This window comes from Pecten maximus, chromosome 1, assembly GCF_902652985.1.
Source record: "Pecten maximus chromosome 1, xPecMax1.1, whole genome shotgun sequence".
NCBI lineage: Eukaryota > Metazoa > Mollusca > Bivalvia > Pectinida > Pectinidae > Pecten > Pecten maximus.
The window spans coordinates 43,675,096-43,687,837 of record NC_047015.1 but is presented as its reverse complement, the minus strand read 5'-3'; the positions used below and the strand labels follow the sequence as shown (position 1 = coordinate 43,687,837).

General features: G+C 35.3%; 1 protein-coding gene across 2 annotated transcripts in view; it reads right to left on the bottom strand.

The window, feature by feature from the left end:
- The window catches only part of LOC117334453 (netrin receptor UNC5C-like), a 94,271-nt gene that overhangs the window by 18,414 nt on the left and 63,115 nt on the right, over nt 1-12,742 (bottom strand). Inside the window, exons 6-8 of one of the 2 annotated variants that reach the window (XM_033894090.1) lie at nt 9,454-9,615; nt 2,138-2,179; nt 149-283 (exon numbers count right to left, since the gene is read on the bottom strand). In XM_033894090.1, coding sequence (XP_033749981.1) covers nt 149-283; nt 2,138-2,179; nt 9,454-9,615 — 339 coding nt within the window. The remainder of the gene's footprint in view (nt 1-148; nt 284-2,137; nt 2,180-9,453; nt 9,616-12,742) is intronic. The other variant, XM_033894099.1, reaches the window with a different exon arrangement.

The window sequence follows — 12,742 nt, the reverse complement described above, 5'->3', positions numbered from 1 at the left end:
CATCCAACTCAGATCTCTTTTATACGTTTTATCACATTTCAAGAAGAGAGAAGATATAACACGACACATTTCATTAGGACCGTCAAATATCTAGATGATTTTACTCCGATATCTCTCTTTACCTACCAAGTACAATATAAATACTTACTGTTAGCATTTTGACTTTTCCTTCTAATTGCCAAGGCAACCAGGATAACAAATATGGCCAGTACAACAATGGATACACAAATTCCAATGTAGAGGGCAATGTTCCCACTTCCTGCATTAGGTCCGATTGTGGTAGCTGCAACAAAAAAACAATATATATTTAACGTTTTAACATTGAATTTTGGAAATACAATATTTAAAATCAATACAATAATTATAACACAGAGATTCACAATCTGTTATTATTAATCGAATATCACAAAAAGTAACGAATACATCAACACAACATGGAGATAGATTTACAGTTTGACCATAGACTTTCTCTAGTTAGAAATAGTTCAAACACAAGTAAAGAAGACTTCCCTAATAAATATTGCTGTTGGTATAGTTTAGTTAATAAGATAAGCCAGAAGAACTACAAGGTATTTTCACAAAACTCTCTGAACTTGTACCTTCGATGTGTAACCAGTAACCGAAAACACATGAATCAAAATTAATTTATCTGCTGCCAAACTGGACCAATCTGAGATTGTTAAAGAAATAAGTCCTCCTACCTACAGCTTTTGATCTGATCAGATCTAACAAGGAAACACAGAAAAACACAACCTGGTTTGCATTACATAGTCACTTAGCATTCAAACGTTTCAAAGAGGCAGACGTCTGAAGCTGCAATAGGCCACTTCAGGAGAAATGCCATGATTTATCTAACCTGCTAAAATACTGTCCATAAATTTGAGAACAAAATAGGCCTATAAACCAAATACAAGAACCAAAACCAGCATCTGTTTAAACTAATTTAAATGTATGCAAGCGCGAAATTTAACAAAAAGTTAAAATTAATGTCTATTTTCCCCTGTTGGAAACTTGCAGGAAACTTAAATTTATGAGAAAATATGACGGTAAATCTTAACTTGGAAGACATGTTAGAGCCCATGGAGTATAATCAGAGGGCTATTGTTCTGGTCAATCAAATTACAAACTGGTAGAATTAAAATTTCCGGGCTAATTAGTTATAAGTGGTCATTAAAGTTTCTCCAAAAATTAACGTGTTAATCCTAATAATGTTTGTGACATCACAATTAGGCTTACGCTGTGTCTTTATATCCTTTCATTCCCACAAATTATTCAGGAATCGTAAACACTAATGAAAATTACTGTTCTGTAATCCGTGCTATCTGGCTACAAATTTGATGCGCCTGAAGCGCAGTGATGCACAATGTTACTGGGCGTAGAGTAGTCAAGCTAGCTTATCTGAAGTGAGAGGAGAGGCTCATCGCATTATAAATCAAGACCTATCTTATACCCCCAGTATCTGGTAGGGTTTACCGCCTCTCACATCTGCTGTGCAGGGTCTGCAGCTCAAACTTATGACCTTTATCATGGGTTATTCAAAAAAAAAAATCTTCTGTAAAAACTTCTAGAGTGCACCAAATACAACATCTGGTGTAAATCATGAGATGTTTTTTATGGTAGAGACCCTTCATGTTTGACACTTAAAACATTTATATGTACATCTACAAAATTGTCCTTTTGGTCTTGTTTTTTTTTTTTTATTAAACATTTTGCCTTAGGAATAGATGAGATTCTATGACGAATTTGCTCAAAACAATCAAGGGATGAAAGTTTATTAATAACATTGATAAATGTTGAATCATGACCATTTCGTATATAAGAGACATCATATTGACAAGAATATTGAATCAGACAAAAAAGTACATTATGATAAGTTTAAGATAGCTAAACGATCTCTAATTTTTAAAGGGATTATATAAGGATCATTGTAGTAATTTGAAAAATGTGTTAAGATATGCATCCTGTAATCCACGAGTTAAACATTGTCGAGTCAAAGATTGACCTTCGTGAAGTAAGAGTGAGGGAGATGGATGTACAGTATGGAAGGTTATGCATGCTAATTTCCAAGGATAATATTAGCCGACAGTAGGGCAGCTATCCATCAGTTTGCTAATTACAGGTGATCCGTCAAACCTACCTGTTTTTACTGGGCCTCTAAGATCCCCATACAGTGTTTTCCCTGTAATAAATTAATACCTCATAAAAGTCAACTTGTATGCATACAATTAACATAACTTAAAAACTCAAAAACTCTCAAAGAATAGATTTGTGTCGAGGGAAAAATGGAGAGCTTTGTAATCCACCTCATCAACCTATAGAACCGTTTAACAAGTGAACATACGGCTGTATAGTGTATTTATGATAGTATCTGAAGTATGGTTTACCTTGTCAATTTAAAACAGCTGTTTCATCAGCTTCAGATTGACTTTTACACTATACATAAACATTTTAAGCTAATGACAATAACATGATACAAATTCAATATTAATGATAAAGTTATATCTATAAAAACAGAGTAGCAGTTAATGGTCAGAGGTCATGCTATTGTTAGATCCATATTAACAGTAAACGGCAAAAAGTCATTGTACCATTGTCAGGTTGATATTTACATATGTACACTATTTATAAGCGGTAACATCTGACAGTTGAATATTGAATGTCTTGGTCACAGCTGCCTGGCCTAATTGGAGTAAGAGATGTTTAGTGTTACAATATTTCTGGTGACATGTTACACAGGTAAGTTACCTTAGACAACACGTTACACAGGTAAGTTACCTTAGACAACATGTTACACAGGTAAGTTATCTTAGACAACATGTTACACAGGTAAGTTACCTTAGACAACATGTTACACAGGTAAGTTACCTTAGACAACATGTTACACAGTAAGTCACCTTAGACAACATGTTACACAGGTAAGTCACCTTAGACAACATGTTATACAGGTAAGTTACCTTAGACAACACGTTACACAGGTAAATCACCTTAGACAACATGTTATACAGGTAAGTTACCTTAGACAACATGTTACACAGGTAAATCACCTTAGACAACATGTTACACAGTAAGTTACCTTAGACAACATGTTACACAGTAAGTCACCTTAGACAACATGTTACACAGGTAAGTCACCTTAGACAACATGTTATACAGGTAAGTTACCTTAGACAACACGTTACACAGGTAAATCACCTTAGACAACATGTTATACAGGTAAGTTACCTTAGACAACATGTTACACAGGTAAATCACCTTAGACAACATGTTATACAGGTAAGTTACCTTAGACAACATGTTATACAGGTAAGTTACCTTAGACAACACGTTACACAGGTAAGTTACCTTAGACAACACGTTACACAGGTAAGTTACCTTAGACAACACGTTACACAGGTAAGTTACCTTAGACAACATGTTACACAGGTAAGTTACCTTAGACAACACATTACACAGGTAAGTTACCTTAGACAACATGTTACACAGGTAAGTTACCGTAGACAACATGTTACACAGGTAAGTTACCTTAGACAACATGTTATACAGGTAAGTTACCTTAGATAACACATTACACAGGTAAGTCACCTTAGACAACATGTTACACAGGTAAGTTACCTTAGACAACATGTTACACAGGTAAGTTACCTTAGACAACACGTTATACAGGTAAGTTACCTTAGACAACACGTTACACAGGTAAGTTACCGTAGACAACATGTTACACAGGTAAGTTACCTTTGACAACACGTTACACAGGTAAGTTACCGTAGACAACATGTTAAACAGGTAAATCACCTAAGACAATAAAGCTTGTGGATTCATTTTTCTCTCAAGTTTTGAGGGGATTTTTTTCATATAGTACATCAACAAAAAGAATTTTCCATGGTCAAGTAATTCTTATACAGTATATGTCACCTAATAAAATTCTCCACTAGCTTTTATACAGTACATTGGTAAATGTACATTCTCAAATATTTCCATAAGGTATCAGGGAAAGAGTGAACCTTACCACAAGCTGAATACAAATTTCTAGACAATTACAGAAGTGTTAATCAGGGTATTTTCTACAGGGGTTGATAGAGTTGTGATGACAGTTAAATTCATCATGTGTCCGAGGTCAGCAGCATGATAATCTCATTCCATGCGATATATATTCCATTAGCATTGATTGTTTGACCACTGGTGACCAGAGAACTCGGACCATGATTAGGTGACCCCCCATTCTACAGCCATCTCTCACTATGTCCCTGGATAGTACAAACCTCAATGATGTCCCACACATTTTCTATGATAGTCTACCCTGGCTAATTAAATGACCACAGCATCATCAGACCATCAGTGGTCAGCATGAGTTCATCCTAACTACTGGTCGAATCAACAGGTCTTATCTACAAACCTATAATGACCATAACACTTAATGGTTCCATTGCCATGAGTAAATTAAACAATGCTTTCAGAAGGAACAATGGCAATAATTTCAACTTGATTAATATGTTCTCAGGACAATGTTTTTTTCTTTTCATGCTCTCGACAATTGACACTCCAATTTTTTTAAAAGACGTTTTGTAACGAGATGAGATATTATATATAGGTAGTCAGCTAACTTCTTGGAATTTCCATAGAGGAGAAAAAGAATGTTTATAGACCTCATTTTGACAAACTGACAACCAAAAAAAATTTAGCAGTATATTTCAATCTGTGATTTCTGTTGAACTAATTAGACTTTGAAATTATGAACAATTAAGAGATTTTATTTGATAATTGATGTCTAAATCAAGGATCACAAATCAATGAGAGTTGTCAAGCATGGGTCTGTGAATTACAGGTACTGCTAGCTGTAGGTGATTAATATTTTTTCTCTGGTAAATAAACCATGTATCAACCTTATCAAAAGGCTATAATTGTAAAGTATTAGACCTGAGGTGGTAGAAATTTAAAGGTGCTATATTGCAGAAGGGCAGAAGCCATGGATAGCATGTGAATATTGAGTTGAGTTTATCTAAAAGTTCTCAGGCGAGTGTCTAAATTATCAGCACATGCCGGAATAGTGAAATAATAATGATACATTTCCCTGGTCCACTTAATACATTCAAGACAAAAGTTTGGGGATCAAAGCATGGTTCTAATTCAGAATCATTGCCCACAACAAACACTTAATTAGACTTTAAATCAGATCACTGTGAAGGGACCACCATCAGCCATGGGATATTCTATATATACCACCAGGATTCAAACATCTCATGAAATATTACCGCCTCCAATCACAAGTCCATACCCCCTTTATAAGTTGATAACTGTTTCTAATCAGAAAAATTCTTTAATCGGGTATAAAATTATCCGACCTACATTCCAAGGGGAATAATAGCTCTACCCTCCAACTTGGAGTTTTACGAAGAGTGACAAAAAACAGAGACTTCAAGTCTACCTATTCTGAGGGGCTACTCTGAATCTTTAATGTTCTAATCAACGACTCCTCAGATTTGTGTATTGCCATGTTTACCTAAAAATACATCGTCAAATCAAATAGGCCCAGGCTACTTTCAGATGTGTAAAGTTAAATTCTATACATCGTCATATCAAATAGGCCCAGTCTACTTTCAGATGTGTAAAGTTAAATTCTATACATCGTCATATCAAATAGGCCCAGGCTACTTTAAGATGTTTAAAGTTAAACTCTGTAAGTATAATGTGATGTTTGTCATCTTTAAATATATCCAGTAATTGTTTTCAGTCAAAGTTCATAACACTATTTCCGAAATTTGTGCGGGTCCCAAGAGATATTGTGAAAACTCCAAATCTGACTGAGTCCACAGGTAAAGCATGAGTCCAGTACTCAAAAGTCCCGAAAATGACCGATATCAAAACATGATTTATAAACTATAATGAGCAGGTCCTTAATAATTGAAGCTCCGACCGAATCAGATTTAAATAGCTGTAATGATATTTAAGGAGTATAGGTGAAAATTGGACAAATGGCAGGTACCTTTTAAATAAAGTATATAGCCTTGCTGGTACCAGGCTGTTTAGTACATCATACCACACAAAGACTGCAATAGTGTGTACCGACAGTGAACCTATCAGGGCATTTAGATATACATCAAGCATAAGGATGGAACTTGTAAAGCACCGGATGAGTAACATAACAATTACATCTACTCTCCCTAATTATGGCTACGGAGGCAAAATGGACCAAGTGTTTCCCACTGATGGAATCATCATCAAGATAGGTAGCAGGTTCATCAATGATTGACAATGCCGTCTGCTCCTGTGGGCTTAATCTGATGAGAGTGGATCAACACAGCCAAATCATATCGGAATAAAAGTCTAAAAAGCATCATCAAACTCGCGCTTGTAAACAGGTAACGGAAAAATACATACATCGTAATTACCCAAGAGGGAAGGGCATACATTATTATCATGTGGAAAAAAGGGAAATGATTTTACGACGATATTTCATGACTTTTAATGTTTTTTAGGTCTAGATTGTTTCCTTCTGAAGTGCAAATTGGCGGCTTTTTCCTATTACTGACTTGCTCTTTAGTTGTACATTTTTTCTCAGCTAAAGAATCCTCTCCTGCCTTTAACACCAACTTATGAGTAACTAGATACAAAACCTATACATATCTAGGAAAAAACATACAACATGGCCACTAAAAATAATTATACAAACATACACCACATCTTATACTGATGCAATATATTTTCATAAAAAGAACCAGATCCCAGAATTTGTTGATGGAAGACAAAATGACACCAATTACATCGAGTGAATCTATCTAAAGTAAACACAACTCCGACAACAATCTCCTACACATCAAAAGCTAATATAATCATTTTTTCATACACCATTCAAGAAAGACAATCCTGATCTCTGTAATTTGCAGGAACTACAGGTTAATGTATGCTATGGTAACTAGCAGGCATACTCTGTATAAAAAACACATGTTTATTTACCTGTGTTAGCCATTTATATGGTTGCCATTTGTCAAGCTTACCAAGAAATAGATTATTTTTTTGTCTGATGTAAGTGAAAACTTGGAGCAGATAAACTCTATGTAGGATCCATTAAAATCACAAAAATTGGAGATCAGAATCTGAAGAGCAGTTAAAATTGTTTTGATTGAGTTTTCAAGTGGTCTAAGAGCAGGGTTTGCAGGATGTGTTTGATAGGTGGTGCTGGGTTCCCCTGGAGGTATTTTTGTAGGTTCTGTCAGTCGGTAAACCCTATGTATACATAGATTCACGGTGGGGATCCTTATCCCAAATCAACTACTTAAGACCCAGCATTGGGTCTGTGATCAGGGAAACATGTCTTATGTCATAGAGGGGCCAACACTGGCGGATAGTACATCCAAGGATATCTCGTTCCCTGCCTACATCTGTGTGAGTCGGAAACACAAACTGCCAGTCCCTGTTTGTCATTTATTGACATACATAGATAACAGTTTAATTTTCCAATTTATGCCAATTACCTATCAGCACTATTCAACAAGTCTCTCGAGATCTGGCAGGTTAAAAAAGATACGTTTTTTTTCAACCCTGCTTAAAAAAGCATTTCCCATTTACTCCATTTTGTATTACAAACATTCTAAACTTATTAAATAACAATTCCAAAAAGTCAATACGTCTTCATCATTGGTGAAGCTGCTAACATGATCCTGTATTATCAAGTATAGCCTTCCCACAAAAAAAAATTTTTTTGATAAAATATCACAAAACCGATAAAGCATTCACAGGATTTTTGTCCAGTGGGAAATGGCCTGTCTGTATCGTATGGTCAGTGTTTTTAGAGAGTACCATATCCTACTCTCTAACCCACAACACTTTCTGCCATTAATTCCAACATCACAAGCCTGGTCTGGCCATTAATGCAATGACAGGAAGTCGTAAATGCCCAATTTTATTTTCCCATTTTCGGTTCCCTCAACTTTTCTTGCTCCAAAGCTGACAGTTTATTTCCTCTGTGGCGTTAAAAATGAGCAGTTACTGTAGTTAAGTTTGTGAGTTTAGTAGAGCATGATTGTCGATTGTCGCATACAACACCAAGACGTGGCAAATACATGTGTATGATGCTTTCCAGTTTGTCTTGCCATCAGTGACAAACACATTTACACTAACAGATTTGAAGCCACTCGTTCTATACCTCCTGTCTGTGAAAACCTATTTCCATATTTCGTTTTCTTCATGCCAAAAGTGCATTAGTAATAGTCTAGGGAATTAGCACTATCATACAACCGAAAATTTGCCAAAACATCGTAACTGGTGTTTTGAGAGTATTTTTAGTTGCATAGTAATCATTTTTGTTCACTATTTTGAAGGTAGCACTCAGCGTACAGGATAACAAGGTTCTTACCTAGCCAAACTAGTCCCAGGATACCGCTAAAACGCATTTCCAGAAAGCTTTGTGATTCTACTCTGAGAAATCGACACTTGACTTTCTTGATTACTTTGATCTTGGTCCATAAGCCACATCCAATCAGATGATGAAATCAATTAGAAATGGAATCTAAATCACCTTAACTAAGGTGTATTGGTCTCCCTGGGACCTCTACCGGGAATAAAATCGGGATGGTAATCTCGTGGCTGAGGTATCTTTAGGTTATACTATGCGAGGGTTATATCCCAAATAACCTGACATGTGAAATAGATACAATTTTACTGCCGATACACATGAACCTAGGCTCAATGCACAAATTTTGTTTCCAATTTTCCATCATTCTTTTTCTGACAAATCGAATACAAAGGAAGTTAAATTTTGGTCCCATTGTGAAATCATGCGGTAGTAGACACCCAAAGCAATGTTTCTTAGGAAATAATTTGGTAAATAAATATAAAGTGCCCTTATCTGTTTATTACAGCAATACAGACTAATGTCTTAAGCTACTCTTCTGTATTTCCTCCAACTCATTCTATCAGTGAAAAAAATCCTCTCCATTATGGATGAATTGATCAGAGTGGGGTCATTAATTTATCCCTCCTCGGCTACTTACCAAGCAGACTGCCATTAACTATGTTGGATTTCATCCTATCTTCCTGACTTGCCAAAAATGCTATCTTACCATGTCAAACAAAATTACCACGGAAAAGCTTGTCATATCTAGTCTGGGTATTTGTAGCAATATAATACTATCATATTAAAATGTGTATGTTACTCTATTTCAAATGCAGTTTTGACATGAGGCCAACAAAGGGGAAACTGAACACCATTAATCAGTGTGCTGTAGAGTAGTTTTGGGAGCTGTTCAGTAATGGCAGTGTAAGGGATTTTGTTTTGGTATCCTGGTGCAGGCTTTACGTGATATCAGCCATTGTCAAGCAAAGTATAAATGTCTGTCTGTAATTTTTAATACTTTTCTATTAATTTTTTTATGGAGATCAATTTTTTTTGTACATTCAGGAAAATTAGGTACATGGGACATGAAATTCTATTTGTGAGATTTGAGAGAAGCTACCTACCTCGACACATTCCTCCAGTACAGTTCGTGGAATCAAGGTCGTTTCCACTACAGTACCCTCCGCCATTTTCTGGGGGTGGATCATCACATGACCTTCGGCGATGATGTAGACAATCGGGACTGCAGGTTGACCAGGATGACCACATTGACCACTGCCCTCTCACTAAGACAGGAAAAGATAACTCTTTCAAATGACCATAAGGTTTTAATACATATTAAATATATCTTTTAACTCAAATGAAATTTGTCAAATTATATCATTAAAATTAAACTTGTTTCTAAAAGTCAAAATATCATGTATCAAATTTTACTTCTGTCATGACGTAAATACATGGCAAATTAAAGAATTATTGTCCATATTAAATGGTAAGGTTATATTTCTCGGATATGATATCAAGGGAGACAATTCTAAAACACAAATATTCACAGAGGAAAATTCACAAAGAGCTAGTTAACATATAAAAGAAAGAGGAAAGACGGAGTACAGAAAAAAAGTGAAATATAAGGATGAGAAGTGACAAACTCAGTAAGAAATCCTACATGGGAGGGATCTGGAACCTGGGGAGGGGGTATAACCATACAGACACAGGTATATACACAATACAAACAGTTCAACTCTCCCACCTCAAAACTTGATTTGTTCATCTCAATTAAAAGCGGACTACCTCACTTATATTGGCAGCTCTTTATAAAAGGCAAAATCTGAATATAGGCTCTAAGGCAGACTCACTGATCCATTTATTTTATCACTACCGTATTATTTGTTGTTTTTTTATTACCAATGGTCTTTTTCAATATTCTCTTATACACTAGACAGTTTTCTGTTTTTGTTTTTGATGATGATAAGATTAACTAGAATGAAATAATTCATGCTGACCAGCATGAATTACAAACCTAACTTTTTTTTTCATATCTAGCACTGCAAATAAAGCTCTGAATGGCAAAATAAACACCTCATTTTGATCACTTTTATAATGTCTTTTAATTTTTTATTTTTTTTTTTACATTTACCCTCCCCATACATCTAGATGGTAACTATATGATACATATATATATATATTGAAACAAGCATACAAAGATATATATATATTTAGTCAGGAATCTACTTTTGAGACACTGGTTCCTACTATATCCTTCCTATGCTTACCTGTATCTACACCAAATCCAGGTAAGGCGAAGCAAAAATAGTAACAATGGTTACAATTATACAACATTACATGTTACAAATGATGTCAAATGATCGAAGATTATCGGGTGATGTCAAATGATCGAGGATTAACGGATGATGTCAAATGATCGAAGTCGAAGATTATCAGGTGATGTCAAACGATCAAAGATTAACAAGCGATGTTAAATGATCGAAGATTTTCAGGTGATGTCAAACGATCAAAGATTAACAGGCATTGTTAAATTATCAAAGATTAACAGGAAAAGTTTATAATGATCGCAGATTAACATATAAAATTTAATGGGGTAAAAAATCAAATTCCTAAAACTATTTACATACCTGGTTTCCCTACATAAATGTTACCCTTAGTAACAATGACTTACTTTTTACAAGCATTAAAAGTTCAATAAAAGTAATATTTTTAATGAAGACTTCCAAGACCTAATATATAGGGACAGAGTTAAAACATCAATGTAGTCAAGGTAAGTTTAGTGAGATTCCATGGTAAGAGTTGTACTCAGATAATGGGAAGAGACTTTAAATTATTCTGGTACTTAGTGATTTATGGGAGAACAATATGTGATGTTTATACCCCGATAATTATATCATAATTATTCCTTGATGTTTATACCCCAATAATTATTACTAAAAACTACCGAAGACCAACACTGTCCGTTACTGTCTTACAGACCAATGTAGTCCTATATATGTACACAGACCAACATTGACCAAAGCAGTCCTGCAGGCCGGCAGACTTAGGAACTGATTCAAATCAAGAGACCATCATGTACGGCCCCTGCAGAATGACACAGTATCAATCTGCTACACAGGATTGGTACCATGGTCACACAAAGGCACCTACATCAAGTCATAAGTCACCACAGAGCATTAAGGTGATCAAAAACTACAAACACACTGATGTCAAACATCAAATTGATCTAGATTTATGGAGTTATTATGCTAATATCTAATGATGCCAACACTTTCCAAACATTTAATTGAGTCAGATTCATGGAAAAACATTATGGTAATCACCATTACTACCAAACATTTAATTGATCCAGATTTCACACAACTAGAAGCATTATGATTGTCATGGTCACTAAGACTCGGATGGGTCCTTCACTACATGAGGTTAACAATGAGAACCTTAGTCAGATGGCCTTAACAATTTTTCACCATAATCATATTCATCACCAATGATGTGTTTTTGTGGAAATGTCATAAAAGATTTGCAGTAATTTTCAGTAATATCTTTTTCAAGATGGACCTCCATTTTCTCATTATGTCTGGCACAAAATGTATTCTGTAATAACAAATTCCAAAATCCATCTTGTTTCATCTGATATTATTAGCATGAAAGCCTCTTAAAGAATGATGGTTTTGGGTCCTTTATGATTATTCTTGTGATAATGAAGCTGTACCGGAGTTTTATTTATATCTCTGTCAAATGAAATGACTATTTAGATCACTTATTTTCGTTCTAGATTTTGGTTACATCATGCCCAACACTCTAGCTTCATGTCACAGAATGAATTATTTAAATAACTGCCTAATTTTCCAAGGATCACCATAAAACATCTTGGAATGTTAATAATTTGCAAAAAGATGGTAAAAGAAACTAACAAAATTATGTTACCCTGGATACCAACAACAAATCACATGACTTATGTTTGTGCATTCTTCAATCTTCCCGTCTCATGGGAGAGTTGTTTCTTGCCTCTGTTTTTTATTGAATAAGTTGTAATTATAGAGGGAATGAATTTGGCTCCAGGGAATTAGGAATTGTCTAGACATGGGGGCCCTGGTAGTGGTGTATGTAATACAACACAGGCTCAACTTGCCCCACTGGCTCCCAAGTCCTACCACTGGGTCAACATGTCAACGACCCCTAAAATAGTTGCCCATTTTGAGGGTACAGTACTATCCTTAAAACTCTATAGTAATACAACTGTGACATAGGCCCTCTGAATCCAGAGCCAGTACCACACACCACAGACCATTTCTAACAGAGCACTAGTGTTTTATACAGAACATGTTTTCAATAAACAGTATGGAGCCTACGTAAGTGTCTCTCGAGTAACTTGTCTGGGATAATTTATGCAGTGAAATTTGACGTGTT